Source organism: Catharus ustulatus, chromosome Z (assembly GCF_009819885.2).
Source record: "Catharus ustulatus isolate bCatUst1 chromosome Z, bCatUst1.pri.v2, whole genome shotgun sequence".
Taxonomy (NCBI): domain Eukaryota; kingdom Metazoa; phylum Chordata; class Aves; order Passeriformes; family Turdidae; genus Catharus; species Catharus ustulatus.
In genome coordinates, this window is record NC_046262.2 from 63,658,291 (window position 1) to 63,679,386 (window position 21,096).

Here is a 21,096-nt window from a genome sequence, read left to right on the forward strand (position 1 = left end):
CCAACAAATTAGTTCCTCACTCCCCTAAAACATCCCTAACATGCACACAATCTTAAACAAGATCTGCCATCCAGAGTCTACGCCTTTCCCTGGACAAGCAGTAGCAACTCCTGAGGCGGCTGTCCTGAGCTGCTTCATTCTCAGAGGAGCATCAAATACATCCCAAGATAGTATCAGGGAGCTGCTAGATTCATGACATACCTGGTAACTTTCAGCACATGCCAGGAGCTACTGGGGTTTTGTAAAAAAATGAAGATCTCTCTGTGAACATGGGTAACAAGAACTAAAGGCTAGAGCACTGAGCTTCCTCAACACAGGATGATGTGACAATTAGTTCAAGGAAATTTTTGGCTCTGGCTTTGAGGAAGAATTTGGGCAAAGAAAAGGAGCATATAGCAATGTTATCTGGCGACCTGCAGACACCTGATGTTCAGCAGATGACTGAGAATGGCAAACATCCAGTAAAGGTCTCGAAGTAAGGCTCAACAGGATGTGGATGATGTAAAAGGAGTCACATGTGGAGACAGCAGACTAGTATCTGACCATTCAGCATGTAGGTGCTAAACCAAGGCGCTAAAAAGCACTGTCAACTACGGAAATGCAGAACAAAACATTCTATGTACAAAGGAGTCCAAGGCAAGTGCTGCACCACAAATATTACTCACCAAGCCTTGTGCTGAGCCACAGCTGTGGCTCACTAACCATGAAAAAAAAGGGAAGATGTCAATTGCTGAGGCAGTTGTCAAATTCACAGGTATGCAACAGATGTGAAGCAGGAGGAATGGGAAGCATCCCCATGGCTTGGCCCCTGCTCCCCTGGGTATCAGCAGCCCCTCCTGGGAGGCTGCTGCCCATTGGAGGATGGGGAGATGAGCCCAAGGGGCAGAAATTTTCATAGGCCACAGAAATTGTTAGAAATGAGATTTTTCAGGTTGTTGCTACACTATACCTCTGTGACATGCAGGCTAAGGACTATAAAATGCTTTCTGGCTTTCCAAACAAGGTGAATTTTAGTCAATTTGATCCCTGCACCCACCCTTCATGTCACAGTAAAACACTAGAAATGGTCCAAATTAAGTTAGTGAATATTGCTCCATCCATATGTATCTGCTTCTGACCACAAGCTAATGGCTGCATTCTGTGAATTCAAAACACCAGACAAACTTTTCCATTAAAGAAATGCAAAAAAAACCATTCTTACTTTAAAAAAATATGATTATATGTAGCATGAGCTAACACACTTAGTATGTAGCATAAGTCCTGAAATAGAAAATCTCTTCTTTCATCTCTTAAAATATTGAAGGAAGAGATGAGAAGGTGCAGCTAAAACCTTGGATTCTTTCATTTAAGGTGCTCCATGTTCCACTTTTATTAAGAAATGATTTAAAAATTACAAAAAAAAGAGAAAGTTAAGTCTGATATGTAAAAAGAACGCACCACTGTTGAAGAAAGAAACTTAGTTAACAACAGAAGAGGCAAACCAAAAACTCTATTTTAAAGGTTTGTGATTAACTTCTCTTAGTTATAATAACACAACCTTATCTTCACTTAAACCTCTCTGACGCTTGTGAAATACCTAACAATAGTCCTGAATCAAAGTTCACAGTGAGTCTTACAGCAAAATCAAGCTCATCCAGAACTCTCTTTATTTTGGTTACTTATTATGTTGGAAGCACTAGGAATTTCATGATTTTCAAGTGAGTGATATACTACATCTTTGACCACTAGCAAGTAAATTCACTAAAAATAAAAAACACTCACTGAAAAAACCCAATCCACAAAAGCAACCTAACGCCTCCTCTCTGCTTTTGACAGGTCACTGGAGTGTGTCTGGGTTAGGTAGACCTTGGGTCATGCAGTTCATGAAGTAGAAGGACTTCTGCTACAGCTTCTGCACACAGAACACAGGCATCTAGCCCAGGATCAGCTCTCCTCACCAAAATCAAATCTTAGTTCAGAACAGAAAGCTCAAGAGCACTCTGCCAGATTGAGAAAGAGTAGTTGCAAATATTTAACTTTCATGAGCTGTATTTTGCCTACCTTTAATTTCCTTTCCTATGCCATTCAAGCACCAAAAGAAAGGTTTTACAGGTGCATAATAATCAAAATATAAATTAAAAGATACTTCAGTGTATGTCAAGCTTAAAAAAATTCTTGTTCCTGAAGAGCCATTAAACAAACACTCACTCTAGATGGCAGCAGAACATTACCCTGCCTAGACACATGGTATTGCTTCAGTACAGAAATCTTAAAAAAGACAGATGCTTAATCCAATAGACAAAAAAAGTATCTGAACACATCATATAAGAAGTGTTTCCAACGATGATAACCTGACACCACAAATATTCTGATTTTCATTTGTTTTGTTTCAAGAATAGTTCACAAATTGCCCTGCACCAGTAAACAGAAGTTTGTGCATTTTGCACAGCACACAGATCCATTGAAAAGATCTCTAACCTGTCCCAGAAATAGCAAGAAGTTATAATATTGCCAAAAGAGGCAGTAAAAATTAACAATAATACACTTAATTGAATTATGACACTAGGTTAAATACACTCATCAATTACTTGTATTCAACTTTGAAATTTTTACCTGATTCTGTTTGCAAATTTTCCGATATTCGAAAACAATGCAATTTGCTGAAGTTGCGGGAAAACAATTGAACACAATTTGGAGGAAGAATCATATTCCTTAATCGTCCAAAGGTACATTCTGGTGTGACAATTACATAGCAAGCAGCGTGAGCCTATAAACAACAACATCAGTTAAGAACTTGTGATACACATAGAAAGTAAATTTATTTATAACAAACTATGACTGAAATTGTATAACTCAGTTTAGGGATTATACAGGCCTTTTGTAAATCACCTTCATTAAATGAACGGCCCGCCTTTCACACTAGATTTTTATTTGTTTAGTTCAGGTTTTACCAATAATGGGGAATCTTAATTTGTCAAGAAACTGTCAAGGATTACAAACCTGTTCTATTAAAAATGAAAGGTTTTTATACAGCTACATGGAGAAGTTTAAAGTTTTGGTCTCAAACTCTGTTCTTCTACTCTGTGTGGATATTTACTGGGGGAAATTTAAAAAGGTGCATAGGATATATTGAATAGCTTGAAAAGTGCAGTATCCTCTTACACAGCTGAACCCACTTGCAGATTCCGAGGTAAGACCATTTTCAGTTTTATTCCAAAGGGTGACTGGATAGTTTCTGCCTTTACACCATTGCAAATCTCTGCCATTAGTGAATACACATGCCTTTGTATGTAAGGCCACATAGTATGTTACATTTCTTAAACTGTTCTCAGAGACAGTCCCTCCCACCTTAGAAATTATGTCTCAGATTAAAATAAAAACCCCACAATACTAAAAAAAGGAACTAAAATCTCTGAATTCATACCTGAAATACCAAATAACCCCTACTGAATAATAGAGTTTTATTTAAAATCATTATTATGTGATTTACATTTAAATCATGGAGTACTTCTTCTAGCCTTAAGCAGTAAATCAATGATTTCTTACATATAGTTTTCAGTTCCCAGCTCATCTGGTGCTACTTTCACTTCCATCATACTTTATTATGAGGTGGCATTAAGTGAATGGACTAATTGTTATCTGCACCACACACTGTTTACCAGGGTGTGAAAAGCTGTGGTTCCAGAAGCATTATTGAAGGGTACCATCAGCTTGTACAGGAAATAAACATGTGTCATGTGAATGGAAAAACACAGAAACTGGTATTGACAACTTTAAAAAACCCCAATCACACAGGTTAAGACCTGTTCTATACTGAAATCAGAGTATATATATTGGAATGGTAAGTCTTTAAGCTTGCAGAATTCATGATTTGAAAGAAATTAAGTGACTGCAGGCTTCTAACCACAGATCTATAGTGATTAGGCCCTGTAAAATTCCATTGGATTTACACAAAGCTTCACTGTGACTTTGAGAGTTGATCATTAAAATGAATATGAGGCAGATTAAAAAAATCAGATATCCCATAAAACACACAAATATACATATATTTAAATATATAAGTGTATAGATTAAGTGTATTTACAAAGTGTATACAAAATATATATTTATACAGCATGCAAATAAATTATGTTGATATCAAGTGTCCAAATAAGCACGTCCCTATACATATGTGATTCCCACAAATACATGCAGCAGGAGCACAACATACCAGGATGCCACACCATTCACATCTCATGCCAGAGAGCACCTCAGAAGAACCACAGGTTTTTTTGCAAAATTCGCAACGAGCACTTGAAGAAAGATTTCCCTCCCTCCAGTGGTGGTGGTAAGTATCCTGAGGAAACACATCACAACATAGCATTACATGAATCAGATACAGATGCATCTTCAGCACAACTTTAAAATTAGTAATTCAAATAGCTCTCAGGAAATAGCAACAGAGACTAGGGCATTAGGTTTATCTCAAGATAAATATGAATCTTTAGCAACCTTACATTTCACTAAAAAGTTTTATAAAATTTTCAAAAAATTTATCACAGTGTTTTTCCTTCACAGTCCACTAAAAATAATTCTTTTTAAAAACCATTTTACAATATCATTATTCAATATCTACTGTACTGTGAGAAGATAAGAAAATAGGCGGTCTTGCCTTCCTCAGACTGCAGGAAGCATGGGGATAAGAAGATATTTGCCAGGGATGTAATGAAGACAACAGATCACCATACAGAAAAAAAAAAAAAGGAAAAAAAAAAAAGAGTTCCATGCCAGCTTTTGCAAAGCAAACTTTTACATGAGATGCTTGACTTATTTTTTTTTTTTTTTAATTTGGAGGTTGTACACACTCCATAGACTTTTCAGCAAGAATTCAAAAGCATTGTGAATATATCAGCATTGAAGTTCATCTCACTCATTGTAGTATATCCTGAAGTCACATATATCCTCATATATCCATATATCCTGCCAACGAGCAACAAAAGTGCTTTGATAACTGCCAGCATGTGAAACTAAAGACCAAGACTGCACCTCCTCTAGACCACAAAATGCATGACCACCTTCCCCTGCAGAGGCATCTGCACTTACATGATCCAGGTGCCCATCCTGGTGACACTGCCGGCAGTCACTGCAAGCAAACAGGATACAGTCTGTGTGCACATGCAGCTCACAAACTAAAAGCACAAAAACAAGAAAACTTCTTTAGGCTGGAAACCCCAGGGTTTTTCTGCACCTCCATTCTCCCTCTCTTCAATACTCTTCTACTACCCTCTTTACATCATACTTTCTCTCCTTCATGTACTTTACATTCAGCAAAGGTAGGCAAGAAAGGAATTTACCACCATTGTTTTGTGTGTTCCTCCACTTCCTCTATGTTAAAAAGATGAAGCAAATACAAAGGAAAGGCTGAGCTAATTTTGCTCATAAGCAGCACTTGTCATATTTCCTCCAAATACAGCAACTTAAATGTGTACAAACAGCTTGGCTTCGTCTCACAGTTTCACAAGAACTGTTGCCTACTCCAATATATCTGTATCTGAAGGCCACTTTGATTCAATCACTATATATAAGGTAAATCACTATTTCATGGTCCAAAAAAAAGGGAAATAATTTTTTCAGAGCACTCTCCTAAGAAAGGTTAACGTTCCAAAATATTGTAGGTACTGTAGGTGTAAGAAGTTTTAATGAACCCTATAAAAGTTTAGGCAAATTTCGATTTTAAAATACCTTCATTATTTAAAAGTTGACTTGAAATACCAGATGTGAAAGAAAAGAATCTCCAGTTATGCTACAAGGGATGAGTTTTGAAGAAAAACCCCAAGACAATTATTAATAGATGTCAATGGCCAGCTTCATAATCTCAAGAGTTTGGAGGGTTCTCTGTGGGCCTCAGAGACAGAGATAGATGGATGAAAAAGATCCTCCTGTAGCTGCTTTGTAAATACTTGTATTGCTCTGGGAAGGCATCTCACTTTTCATCAAGTAAATGAAACCAAGAGACAAGCATCAAATTTTTCAAATGCTTTTTCAGTTCTGGTCGAACAGGTTATTTCTCCAAGCATATCACAAAAATATGAGAACTGTAACCTGAAGATTGGAAGGTAGCAACTGCACACATTCGCACATTATCTGAAATCTCTTTGGACTCTTCCAGAGCAGAATTAATATTGTGTTATTCTAACCCCACAAAAGATATAATCTACCATCACACCGAAGCAAAGACTGATGACTAAGTCAAACCACAAACACAGCTCCCCATACTCAGTGTCTTCACTGCACTCAAGAACTTCTCTCTGAGCTGTGGCACAGTCCCTCCTCCACTCACATTTCTCCCTGTTCATAAATGTAACAGGAATATTTTGCAGTTTTGCCATTTCAGCTAACCAGGCAAGCTAGATACTTTGAGTCATACTCTTGTTAATATTAAAAGTGTCCACAGATGAAGTTACAGCTTCAATGAATTTACAAAAGCACTGTGGGTTTTATTGTTAATTCTGCCAACACAGGCATGCACTGCCCATGCTATACTTTGTAAGAACACAGAGCGGATTTTACCCTTTGTTTAATTCACTTCTGCTGCTTCCAGCACCAACCCTAGCCCAGAATTTCTAAGATAGATGTTCAGATAAATGGTGGGAGTGTCGCAGGAGTTAATCCATTAAGCTGATTATCCTTGGTAGGAAAGAGGATGTTTTTGAATGTAAAGTATGTAGAGGTCCTAAAAAAGAAATTTCATCTTTATCAGCCATTCCACAATCTGCATAATTAAACTCACAACAGAACGACAATCTTCTGATCAAGTTTTTCTGGTTTTGTTGGGTTTTTTTGTTTGTTTGTTTGTTTTTGTTTGGTTGGGTTTTTTTTAAAACTTTCCAACCTTTCTGCTTAGAAATAAAAGGAAGAGCAACTCTAACCATCATGAGTCCAGGTTCACCTGACACCAGTGAAATCTGGCAGCAAATATAGCTATCCAAAGCAATCAGTAATTCTGCATTCAGCAGAATTTGGAGTCAATCTATTGGCATTCTTACCAATGAAATGTACGTATTTATTTCACTATGGATTAATACACATGCATGTACATTTCTGAGAAAAGATCCCCTACTGCACCCACAACACTTACGTGGGTGAAACCTTTCATTTCCTTTCAAGAAAGTTTATCCTATTTTAAGATATAAACAGTGCAAAACGGTGATTAAAATCATTTTACAAGTACATTTAATGATGTCTATAATTTGTTTAGAAAAGGTAACTATATTTTTAACCTTCTTTTATCTTAATTATAGTAAAGAGTCCAGAAGAAGTTCTTAATTTTAGTATCAGACATGAACATCAAAAACAAGACTAGATATGCAGTATTAAGTTAAGTCATTAGAAACAGACAAAAAAAAAAAGAAAAAAAAAAGAAGACAGAAGACAGTACAAATTCTACAATTGTAGAATTACTCATATTCTCTGTCAAGTCCATGTGAGGAAAACAATTCAGAACCTTCAATGAGCCATTTAAAAAAATCTGTGGATCTGTAATACCTAATTAGAACATGTGATTTCATGTGTTTCATGTTTACAAACACTCAAGAGAAGCAGCTGAAAAAAAAAACTCCTTTGCACTTGTGCACTGGTTTTGACTGGGGCAGCGTGAATTTTCTTCACAGTGGCCAGAATGGGGCTGTGTTTTGGGATTGTGCTGCGCACAAGGTTGATAATATAGAGATGCTTTGGTTATTCTTGAGCATAACCAAAAAGTCAAGCCCTTTTCTGCTTTTTGTACTGCCACACTGGGGAGGAAGTGCATGTTATACGGGAGGTCGAACTGGCCAAAGAGCTCTTGCAGGGCATCTGACACCCTGCCCGGTGTTTGACGTGGGGCACAAGAAGGAGGAAGGAGGGGACATTTGGAGTGATGGCATGTGTCTTGCCAAGTCCCTGTGGGGCTTGAGAGGACCCTGCTGTCCTGGAGATGCAGGACACCTGCCTGCCCGTGGGAAATGGTGAAGGAGTTCTTTGGGGTTTTTTCTTGTATGTCTGTGGCTTTTGCTTTCCATTATACTTGTCTTTATCTCAACCCATGAGTTTTCCAGCTTTTACCCTTCCAATTCTCTCCCTGATCCCACTGGGCAGTGGCTGTGTGCGGTGCTTGGCCGCTGGCTGGGGTTAAGCCACAGCAAATGGACACAATGCAAATGCAGTGGAATTAAGACAGTAAGAATATGAAAGCAAAATTTAGAAAGCTTTAACCAAATTGGATTACTACACCAAAGCTATTTACAATAGTTAAGAGGGCATACATAGGGATTGCTTTCCTTTCAAATTTCTGTGTTTATCTCATGGCACACAGGTTCTGAGTCTTATTAAGACAGATCACTAGAAAATTCCCTGTGGTATCTGTAGCTCACTCAACATCCTACCAAACCACCCAAGTCACGTGGTGACTGTATTAAGTGACATATTCCCACTAGTCAGAAGACCAGTTTGGCTCCATTATGCAACTTTAGAGACAACAGCAGAAACAGAAATACTGTGCCATTCTAACTCTAAATGCCCTGATCAAAGAGGATTGCTTCCCCTACACGTACACACAGAAAAATCATATTCAGTAAGACATTATCTTCAGCAATTTAGGAAGCAACTCAATTCCCTGAAGAATTGATTCTTCATTCATTAGACTTTTTCTTTAAACAATTCAGAGGTAATACTCCTATAAAAAGTAAATTCTATTTAACCTCACAATTCAACTGAATAACTAAGAGACATTTAAGACAAGGGAAATTGAAGAGCTGTCCTACATCAAAATCAGTCACATACTCATGCCAACATGTATTTCAAATAAAAATTCTGGTATTTCAGTGATTTCTTTAATTACTGTTTTTTCAGAGAATCCATGTCAGAGCACTCAGAGCAGTACTATTTTGACAAATAATATTTTCAAATATCTTTCTATTGAAGGTACCTCATCCTCATTATAAGTAACAGATATCTGAGACTAGTAACACAGGAAATTCTACGTTCTTTTCAAGAAATATGAATACCTGATGATTCTCTGCATCAAAAGTTTCCACTGGAAAGAGAAATGAATTACCACAACAGGACAAGTCTTTCTTTCACCATAATAGCTCCTCATTCTTTGCTCATCTCAGGCAGGGAGTTTGCAGTTTATCAAAAGTGGTTGGTTTACTATTCCTTAGTTTGAAGTACACCTTCCCACGACCAATGAATGGATAATAAATAAACCAAAAATGTCTCAAGCATTCGAGTATGCAGTGTATGGAAACTGTAGGTTACTGGGTGACACACAGAGGGCCTTACAAGCAGGGTTTAAGTTACCTTCACATCGAAAGGCAGGTGACTCTAGGGACTTCCTGCACACAGTGCAAAACTTTTTTTTGTAATGTCCTGGAGGCCCAAAACAGTGTGCAACGGGAACCTGCCAGCAAAGAATGCATAAGACATCATCAATTTCACCTTCCAAAGTGTCAGTTAAAATTCATAGAAGCTGTTCTATCTTGCAACAACAGGGCAGTATATATAACGTAAACTTAAATAAGCACAAGAATAAATAGACAGAAGACTCATCCTTTAAAAAATAATCACACTTAGATACATATTTTAAGTACCTAAATTTTTACATTAAAATGTATATTTTTAATATTTTAATACTTTAAAAATAATTTTAAATACTTTAATTTTAAATACTTTAATACTAGGGAAATAATATGTATTGTATGTATTTTCAAGTGCTGATTAGCTTCTTGGCGATTCACAACAACATGAATCCAAAGGCTTCCTTTGGGACCCACCTGTAATCACAGTTGCTCTTCCAAGCATTCTTAATTGAATCAAGGACAATTAAAGAGTAATTACTGCACAGGCGAACAAAATACCCTAAAGACATACACAAGACAACTTTTAACATCTCAGTGCTGCCACAGATCAGCGCTCTCCACACGCCTTTCACTTCCTCTCTGAATACAGTCCAGACACTGCCTGATCAGGACAAAGGGATTGGTTGGTCTCCCCCTGCCTTACACAAAGCTTCAAAGCCTGAATGGTACAGAAATCCAGCTCCTGAAGTACATCCAGATTGAGGTTCCTCTTGTCTGTAGGTTGAAAATTATTTTATCTTGCAAGAGCTGTCTGTACCAAAAGTTCTGGAAAATGTGTTTCTTATTATTCACTTACCTTAATTTTTTTTTTCTTGCTTAGTGATTAATAATGAAGATGGGAAGTGATAATACCAAAGGAACAACAGGTGAAAAGAAGCCAAGTAAAGAATAAGGAACATACTTAAGATCCATATCTGCTCTAGAGACTGCTCTTCCCACAAAATGGACAGCTTTGCTAAAGTGACATTCACATCAAAAGGAAAGAAAGTAAGTGCATGTTTGAAGTCCTAGAATCCAAATGATTTCCACAAAAATTTGCTGTGATTTAGGTATTTAGTATTATACATTTCACATGCCCTTCTTGCTGTGATGAATACATCAATTTTATCTTGTGATTGTATTTCTGGTAAAAGCTGACAAATTATTATTTAGCTTTCAAATGAAAATAATAATTTCCAGTAAAACTATGGAAATAATGGCTTCAGATACATATAGTCACAGATAGCAGCTTTTCTTCTCTGATATAAGAGTAAAAAATCCTTCAAGGTTATTCATCAGGATTTTAATTTTTCTCCTTTTATATTAATGTTTTCCTGAGAACTATTAGCAGCAAATCTGACACATACTGTGAACACAGAATTTGATGACCTAAGGAGTTGCTTCCAGTTATAAATATCCAATTTCTACATGAATTTTCTGCCTTAGAAAGTATAGGGAGAGTTACATCAAACAAGCCTGCAATTCAAGCATGAACAATGAAAGAAGTGAGACAAAGTTTTGCCAGATGCAACATGAGGAGAAAAGAACAATGCTGGAAGTTTAATCAAGAAAAATCAGTAACCCCCAAACTGAAAAGCATGTGGTTCCTCCAGAGCCCCTCAGAATTTGGAAGATAAAAGAGCACAAAAGAGAGGTATGAAATATGCTTGAGTTACCAAACATGATCAGGATAGTGCACAGCAGCTGACCACTGAAACAGAGTCACCAGCTCACTGCCCCAACAGACCACATTGTCTGGAGGAATCCTTGGTACCTGACTGACCAGGAAACTGCCCATTCAAATCCCAAGCTCCCCACCAAGCTGGGTTGACAGCCAGCCTACAAAAAAGATTCCATATCAGTATCTCCAATATGATATATAACAGCATTGCCTCCAAAAGCTGCAAGTTTTAACTTTATGTACAAGCTGGGGATTTAAAAATACAGCCAAATCATTCTTTTTGGGTCCATATCCTACTCACATAAACTCGGACTAAAATTTCATTCTCTGCAGCCCTCCATCTCTGACAAAGTTCATACCTGCCTACATATGCATGTTTTTAAAATCAGAACATTCTAGTCATATAATGTATGTTTACAAAAGGAATAGATATCCTTGGAGGGGGAAAATTATCTTGGAAAGCCTAAGAAGCTTTAATCAAACTATCTCAGATTAAGTTTAAGGCTCGTAATTCCTGCCCACCCTGCTATTTCTTCAAGAGAAGGAAGAAACAAACCTCTCTGTACAGTGACATACAAGTTACCTCAGCTCAGTTATTGCAGAAGTAAACTACCAGAGCCATGTCCTCACTCCAGCTGCTCAAAACAAAGTTTGCTGGGAGAAGGGCACCTGCACAAAATTCACCCTTGCACAATGAATTCATGTGCAGAAAGTTGGTAAGAAATGCCTGTGTGAGCACAACCCGATCCAGACACTGCAACTGCGAGGAGTACTGAAAAGCCCTGATGCGATTTCTTCAAGCAAGCTTTTCTGCACATCCCAACCTGTCTTCAGGTTTCAAGCGTCATCTTTAAATGTCTTACCCTGCCACAGCCTCAAGCACCATGCAGCCACCCAAGGGAGAAGAACTCCCCTTGAAATCAGACACAGGGGAGACCTCCTTTAGCTCCAAGGTGATGAACAAACTGCTTTGGACATCCAGCATGAGCATTCAAACCCCTCAACATCCCAGGTTTGAAATACAGGGGATTCTTCTTCTGGCTATTTTATCTTAAGGCTAACTTAGAAATGCAGGCTGTTCATTCATGTCAGAGAGGGGTTCTGCTGAGAAAAGAATATGTGAAACACAGTGTTTATTTTGGGAAAAATTGTGAGAAAGGACTTTGACAGAAGGCAAACTTATTCAGGGTCTGACTGTATTTATCTAAAAAACTCAAAGGAAGGAGACCGAGTCTAAATTCTTCAGTTGTTCAGACCATGGTGGCAATTGCCTGAAGTCTCAAGTCACTGTCAAAAAGAAGGGAACAACTTGCTTATTGAAATGTTTACACAGGATGGAGAAGGGGAAGAAGAGTTTCTTTAATTTCTTTCTTACAAAGCAAGCCAAAGAAACTTTGTTTATGGTGAGTGGTCTTTCTAACATGCTTTGGAAGATGACAGGCATAAAAGAATGAAAACCTGACAAAAATGGGATGGGAGTAGGATGGAAAAAGAGAAAAGGTAAAAGAGCAAGTACAACATAACGAACATATCCATCACATACTGTTCCTCCCAACAAATTTTAGTTGCTGAACAAGTTCCAAGAAACTATTATACATACATATATATATATATATATATAAAAAATTTAAAACTCAGACTAAAAAAGTCAGTGAGACATCATGAAAGGATACAGAATGTTACATGTTATTGCCTAGTTTATATCCACCTCCATAAGTACAGAAGCCTAAGGTGGCCTAAAGAGAAAATGTTAATAATTTATGAGAGTTTAAAACTGCTTTTCCAATCCATCTACTTAAATTACCTTATGAAAACCACGAAAATCGATTACCATAGAAAAATACAGAAAATTTCTTCTGGCAATAACATTAAGTGACATCTAAGTGCCCTTACAATATTGAACAGGAGCGTATCAACAGAAAGTATAATGGTAACACTTCATCAGCATGATCTCCAGAATGACTCTGCACTCAGAGATAAGATACTGCTAGTTCCTGTTCTATTTCCTGCCATCAGTTAAGGAATGCAAGGTATTAGAGAATGCTATACATATCTGTAAATGTTCCTATCAGCCTGTAATAAAATTTGATCCTATAGAAACCTAAGACTTAGATTCTAACTCCTTCAGTGCAATCTGTGCAAGTGCACAGCAGTTTTGTGTTAACCAAAGAGAACTGCAACAAATTGCTTTTAAAATCCATACTTTGGAAGAAAACAAAGGCTAGAATTGCTTTCTTTTGATAGTGCCTTTTAAAATTGCTCCTCATCCTGAAATGTCACAGGATATCAGGCATGTGACCAACAGTATATAATGAATTCAAGTACTCCTCCGCTAAGGTGGAGTCACCTTGTACAGGGTGGCCCAGCTACTCTCCAGATCCTCTGTGTGTAGAGTCAGACCAGGCTGTCTTACTGGTCTGCAACCTTCAGGATGCCTCAGCAGGGGGAAAAATACACTTCAGGAAGACTGTTTTTCACCCAGCAGCAGGATCTTTTCTACCAGCTCAGGCAGAAGAAAGCTTCATTTTGAATCATGAGGCAAAGACTTCCAGGCTAAACGGGCAATGAGAGAAATAACAAACATGCCAAATGACAGTGTGAACAGCTACTGTCTCGGGCAGTCTTAAAAAAACCTACCAACTAAAAACTTTTCCTAGGCCTATGTCTACATATTATTTTGCCTATGCATCTCCTCCACGACATCAGGATGACTTGCACTTCGCATGACTTTGTGAAAAATACTGGAGAGATTAAGAAGCCAGGGTTGCAGGACCTAAAGAGTGTGAGGCTGAGCAACTTCTGAGTAGGAAAGGGTACACAGAAAGAAGGATACTAGCACACACAAAAACAGCCTCCAAAGGTTGATTCAACGGAATTTAACTTAGGATCACTAGCTTGCAATTCCTAAACACTGTTGCATTTTAAGGATAAGCACAAGCAGCTTGGAAGTAACCATCTTCATCACATCATGCCCACAAGGACAGTCACACAGGGTCATTCTAAAAGACTGCTAACAACATAAAAAAAATTGGTGATAAAAATTAAAATGGTGTTTCTGAAACAAAAACATGTATGGATGTTTAAGTGTAGAAGTACTTCCCTATCTAAAGTTTCTAATGTTCACTCCAACACCATAAACCTTTGCTCTAGGAAGGCAGATATGGCGAATACACCTCACTACAACCCATGACTGTTCTGTCCAGGCTTAGACTATACCCTCTCTAAGTGATGCCAACAACTTTGTGATTCAACTTTTGCCTTTACTGACATCTTTTCAATTACTTCCTTATTACTCAGCAATCACAAATAGTACTTTGATTTGTTTGAAACCTCTTATTTAGTAGTAAATTATTTCTGCAGCTTGAATATTTCTACAGAGCACTGTGTGCTCTGGAATGTCCTCTATTTCTTTCTCTTTTTAGGGATAATGCCTATCAACTACTCTACACTTGTGTCCAAATTGACATTCTTGCTCTGAGCACTTGATTTCTTGGTTGGTGTTAAAAGGCCATGTAAGTATGCATCCCATATAGTAGTTCTGAAATGTAATAAGAACACAAAGTTAAATGGTGTCTCAACACATAATAAGACGGAAGAGACAAATCAAATAATTATCAAAATTTTAACTGGGGCTAATGCAAGGGAATGATGCACACATCTATATGCCATGCCACTATATCCAGGATTATTTTTCTTCATCCTACGGATGTCTGTGACAGGACAATTGGCCTTACATGCTCCCAAAGGTTTCAAGGACCCTTTGCAATGGATAATGCATCCCATACTAGTTCAAACAAGACTTATATGATACTTCTACTCAAAAGTAAGACTTGCATGAAAACTTTCCACTGCAATTAAGAGTTGCTTGGTCTAGTAATTTTTTGTACTGTAAAGAAAAAATTATATGCTAAAGTCACTCACTCCTTGCTTTTATTGTTACAGAGGAAATCGATGTCCCTGTCCTTTTATCAAGACAAATACTAAGAATTAAAACAAACATAGTGACATCCCATAATGCTTCTGAAACTGAAGAGTCACTGGTATAGCTGCAGAGCTCATCTGGGAATTCTGATCAAGTTTCAAGCGAGCACAATAAACTCTCCTGAGTTTATGAACTAGCAGGAGCTAGCCCTTCCTTCCCTTAAACTCTCAGGTTCTACTGCAGGGAGAAAAGGGAGAAAACCTTGGTCCAGTGCCAAGAGCAGGAGCAAGAAGTTTTAACCCTCATTTGGATTCTAAATTATGCCATGTGACTATCTCCTAGCAACTGCCTTGCTGAAGCAATACAAGCACGGGTCAAACGCTGGAGAGCTGGAGAGAGACCTTCTTGAAGAAGGTGGTCAGTGCTACACAGCAAGGGCCCAAATAAAATCATAGAGTAACAGAACGGATTAGGTTGGAAGAGAACCTTCAAAGGTCATCTAGTCTAAACTCCCAGGCAGTGAGCAGGGATACTTTCAACTGGATCAGGTTGCTCAGAGCCCTGTCCAACCTGGTCTTGAAGACTTCCAGGGATGGTGCATCTACCACCTCTATGAGCAACATGTGACAATATTTCACCACCCTTATTGTAAAAATTTCTTCCTTAAATCTAGTCAGAATGCATCCCCTTTTAGTTCAAAACCATTACCCCTCATCCCATTGCTATGGGCAGTCCCAGAAAGATGTTCTACTTTCAGATCATTACCGACCCAAATAATCACACCGCACACAGCTGAACCCAGCAACCAGAGGGATAAACTCAGGTCAGCAGACAAGGACAAGAGCAGAGACCCCTGCAAGCACCACAGCTTTCCCATCCCTTACCCCAGCTCATGAATGCAGCAGTTTTCCTTACAAAGGAAAGCTTTATTTTTAGTACAACAAGATTCAGAAGCTGATAACCTCAACAAGCATTTTTCCATTCTAGACAACCTGGGTCTAGGAACAACGGTACACAATAAAACCTCGTGAGCAGACTTTAAACCCTTCTTAAAATGGAAATGTTTAGAAACCATTAGAGCAATGCACCAACACACTAATAAGGAAAAATAAGCATAACAAATGCTGAACATCATTAAACCATTCTTCATGCGGTCTCATTTTAATTTAGTTTTGCAAGAACAGTTCTATAGAAAATACACACACACTTCTAAGAAGCTGTAATACAGCTTCAATTCCAACCTAACAAGGGAAAACTCCACATTTGACCCCCCAAAAGGTTTTGTTTTTACTGTTATTTTGGTTTGTGTTGGTGTTTGGGTGCGGATTATTTTTTGTCCTCCCTTCCTTTTTTAAAAAAAAAAGTGTACCGCAAAGTAGGAAAATACTTACTGGAATGTACAAAAGAGAAAGTTTGAATTTGAAAAAGGTGCTAAGACCTTACCATTGGAACAAATCATATGCCCTGCAAACTTTTCAGAAGACTGATCCATGAAGGCTTGTTTAGAAACATCATGACCTGGATCCACTCTGGAATACTAAATGCAGGTGACAGTGATTTAAAATAGAGAAAAAAACCATCATAGATCAGTTTTAAGAATGAATTAATCAAGGACAATCTGAAGCTGGATGCAGTTGTGCCATGCTTGTGACTCTCTGGGCCTTTTCTTGACCCTGGGAAGGAAACCTTACTGTCAGGAATAAAAGTTTCCACCAAACATCTGCTGAAAAATTATTCTCTGATGGGTTGACTTAGTATCAAATGACACACATTCTGATGAGCTTTAACAATTGCCATCTTCTCTAGATGAAATCCAGGCAAGTAAAAAAAAGTCTCAGTTCTGTAACACACTGAATATTGACATAGCTGAAAGAACTATCAGAAAAAAATCCCACCAGTGTTCCCTCCTACGTCAGATCTTTTAATAAATAAATAATCTGAAAGGAGAGATTAAGAAAATAAACTTTCCACAAATTGTATAAATGGCTGTCACTTGTTTTTTGCTCTGTTATATTTTTTACGCAAATGCCAAGTCTGGTATTTGCTTTGACAGAGTCTGCATGCAAATCGACGTCTCCCATATGGTAGACTTCACTTGTACAGCTGATCAGGATTAATGCAACTTGGATGACCACGTCAAGGAGACATGACTGTCCAGAACGAACAGTACAATCCAGAGTTTCCAAAATAAAATCATTACAGCTCAAGACAGAAAACACAGAAGACTCTTTGCAGCTAAATACAGCAACGCTGAACTGCAAATAGTTTCAAAGACTGACAACACCACCAAATAACTGTCCTCGCTGTGCAGTACAATTTGTGTTTATTGTTTACAGATAAATCACAAGATAAAAACTATGTTTTGGGGCAGATAGATTTCAGGAACTGACGAGAGAAAAAAAATTACACTGACGTCTACAATTGATGCAAATGGGAACATTAATAAGTTTAAATAGAGAACTTTTACCATATAAAAGCAGAGGAACAAATACTATTTTGAACAATGAATTAAATTTAGAGCAAATCCACAAAGAAAAAGTCATAAATGTTTGCAACACCCACACTCTGAATTAAATTAGTTTTCCAGTTGGATTTTTGCCATCCCCCTAAAGGCCCTTGTAGATAGGTATATCATCTGATTCAATATTCTTTTCACTACAACTGACTGCCTGCATATTGAAACAGCAGAAGATGCTAATTCTTAGTAACAGCACTTCTCACTACCTACATATCATTTTACCACGAGTTCTAAGACTTACAGCAGTATTTCTTACCATTTCACTGGCAGATTTCTATGTATCAGACACCTTTTTGACACCTCTCAAGAAGAAAGATATGTAAGGAAAAAGGAAAAGCAAAAAAGAAAAAAAGCAAAGCTTTGCACTTTTGCTAGGCAAAGCCTACCAGCTTTATCACCTAGACAAAGCATACTGAAGAAAAACAAACAGGTAATTTCTCTCTATCCAATCCCTGTAACTTAAATTGCATATTGTTTTCAAACTTCCACATCTTACCCCCTACAACACAAAGGAACTTGTAAAACATTTTACAACACAAAGAAGGGAATCAGCTCCCCTTCAAAGGTTTACACAATGGATTCCCATAAATATGCTTTGAGTCAGCAAGGTCTGTAATGAACATGACTGATTTTACAGCCATGTCTCATTCGACTTTTGCCTGGGGCTCCTTAAGGTGTTTGTAGTGTTTTACTACTTCCCTAGTAAATTTCTCATGTCCTTCTCCCCTTTCGTTCCTCTTCTGTCATCCTTTCCAAAGTGGGTAACACACTTTGCTTTCTCTTCAGTTTAGATTCTTAATACTTTAGTTGGATCCTATTATCTTCTGTAAAGTTGATTCATGTTTCACAACCTTTGAATCAAACTCTTACACATAAAGTCTTGTGAGAGAAGGTCACAAGACATCTGAAAGCAAGTATGGTATTACTTTCCAAAATCAATTTGGAACTACTGTTGATGAACTGAAGTCCAGCCCTCTTTTTTTTGGCTTTAAAATCCTATACTTAGAATGCAATGATTTTATTCTCTAGACACAATAAACACAAAGATTCTTAAAATGCAGCAATCAATAGAAGACAATCACAGGTCCTTTTTCTAGGCAGAGTAGCTTAGTATGTAATAGCTGTAAAAAAATGGTGATTTACAGAGTTCATCTTTATGACACATGGTGCAGTTTCACCAGTCATTCCCTCCAATATTGCAAGACTTCTAGGTAATGACACACAATTAGAACATCTAGTAACATTTAAAGAATGCAAATAACTGGTCTTCAAGGACAGACTACAATTACTCATAGCAGACTTCTCAAGGAAGTGTAGCTTTGCCTGTGAGATAAAAGCTTCAGTGATGACTAATAAAATTTTTTCATTACGATATGAAAAAAACCACTGCTGTACAACACTATGTTCATTAGTGATAAATGTGTGGCATTACCCCAAGAAAGACACAAGCCAGTCTTTACTTTCTTTACTCACCCTTACAAGGCTGGGAGCAATACACGAGCATGGAATCTTGACATTCTTGAGGCACTTTTCGTGAGACATGAAGTTGCAAACTGTGGAAATAAAATAAGAACTGTGAGTAACTCTTCACAAGCAACAGAGAAAAAAACCCCAAGAAACCCAAACAAGCAAACAAAACCAAAAACAGAATAAAATGCAATTAGGAATACATTTTTTTAAACACATTTGTTATTCTCTAGGTTTGAGAACATACACAATTGTCACACCCTGAGCATGAAATCCAAGTTGTTTTGCTACTAAGATGCTAGCAATGAAAAAGGGAGGAGAGTTTATCCCAGAACAGTACAAACCTACCTACCCCAAGTCATGTCCTCCCACACTCTCTCTCCATGAGTATAAAATGAGTTCTTAAATTTCAAGAAAAGTTTTAAACAGTCCAAACCAACTCTTTGATGTAGCCAAAGCAGAAGGACATGTTTGCAAGTGAATTTTTATACAAGCTAGTGCATGTGATATAAATGTGAGAAAACAAAGTATTGTCACAAACCAAGCGTAATGGATGAAGGAGACAAAATTCAAGGCAATTACAGGCAGCTTTGAAAGTCAAGAGTAACTAACTATTTATTTTATTACAGGTTTATAATTCCATCCAAGCTCCATGAAGCATGGTTTCAAGCATTACAGTGTTTTAGAAGATCATTTCTCCTGGAGGGGATATTTTCCACAGCCTCTTACCATAAATTTGTATTACATTAAGCTGTGTGAAGAAAACAAGGGATTCTTTATTTCATTCCCACCACCTCTGATTAATTAGGAACTAATAAGTCATGCAACTATGGATTTAGAGTCCTCTTTGTTTCAGAATTACTCTCCACCCGTTCAAGTGTGAAGGCTTGTGCAGATGCTCAGGTCCTGACCTCTTCAGTGGAAGCTCAGACCTCTTCCAGTGCCAGGGCAGATCACTTGTCAGTGGCAATTGTTGCTGTACACAGGGGATTTTCCCATCCCTGCTTTTCATAAGCACAGTGTACCACTTCCTAAGTTTCACAAGTATCTGACAACATCCCAAGAGCTTCAAACTTCCCATCTGCAGTCCATTGCTGCCACTGACTGTATGTTCTCATGCCACCAAAAGCAGTTAATTTCCTCTCCTCCCCTTTCTCCAGCTCATTGAATTTTGATTGCATAATGCTGCTTCTTCCAGACTAACTGAAACATTAAAATCCAAGTCCACTTCTCTAAATTACTTATTGCCAATCCATACAAAATAAATTTTTGGTAGCATGAAAAGGATGACACCTTTTCTCTCAGCATTCATCTTAATATAAGCAGTAGGCATATTTCCTTTTTTCATTAATCTGCAAGTCAGAAAAAGACGCAATGCAAGTCTCTACTGTGTTCAAACTTGTTATTCACCATCTATGGTTGAACCTGGAATGATTACTGCACTGGTGAAATAAAGTGGGAAGGAGCAGAACAGAATCTTCTGCATGGTGCTATGAAATGTTACGTGCCTCTCTAAGGTTCATGGTTGATCCAACAAAATAGGGCACATTAGGAAAGGAAACAGTCAAAGCAAGGATGATTGAATGGATTCTTGCAGATGCAAATGCTGAAGAGATTTGGAGGTGATCTCTATGGTGGGGAGGAGCACACAGCCTATTAGCACAGAGGAGAGACCAAAGAAAGCAAAGTCATTGTCCGGTCAGAAGAAAGATGCATTTCCTGCTCCAGAAAACAGGTCTGAGTGCACACAGAGAACGGTGAATCCTCATCACTGATGTGTTATCTCAACATGGACACAGTGGTAATATAATGATACCATAATTAAACTTGCTCCTTCCTTAGGTGTCAGCATTATTTCTGCTGATGCTCTTAGGAGGGTTACCTGCTTGCGGTGAGAACAGGTTTGCAGAAGCTACAGGAGAAAAGGCGACTTGCCCATTCCACCTACAGTCTGAAATTTGCCACTCACACCCTGAAGACATCTGCTTCAGCCACTTGTTCAGGTGACCTTGTCACTGTCTCAAAGTGGTGCCCAAAGTTTATCTGACCTGGCTAGGTGAGGGAAATGCCCTCTGAAGGCAGAAGTATTGTGAGAAAGGTTCACATGGCTCTGACCATGAAAAACAGAGTATGAAGCTTCTAATATAAAAAGGCAGATGTCAAGAACTTCATA

At 37.9% G+C, this 21,096-nt stretch overlaps 1 protein-coding gene across 1 annotated transcript in view; it reads right to left on the reverse strand.

The window, feature by feature from the left end:
• Positions 1–21,096, reverse strand: part of DGKQ (diacylglycerol kinase theta) — an 88,300-nt gene that overhangs the window by 44,462 nt on the left and 22,742 nt on the right. Inside the window, exons 2-6 of the mRNA XM_033084596.1 lie at positions 18,930–19,009; positions 9,298–9,397; positions 5,062–5,147; positions 4,190–4,315; positions 2,593–2,746 (exon numbers count right to left, since the gene is read on the reverse strand). Of these exons, the coding sequence (XP_032940487.1) occupies positions 2,593–2,746; positions 4,190–4,315; positions 5,062–5,147; positions 9,298–9,397; positions 18,930–19,009 (546 nt within the window). The remainder of the gene's footprint in view (positions 1–2,592; positions 2,747–4,189; positions 4,316–5,061; positions 5,148–9,297; positions 9,398–18,929; positions 19,010–21,096) is intronic.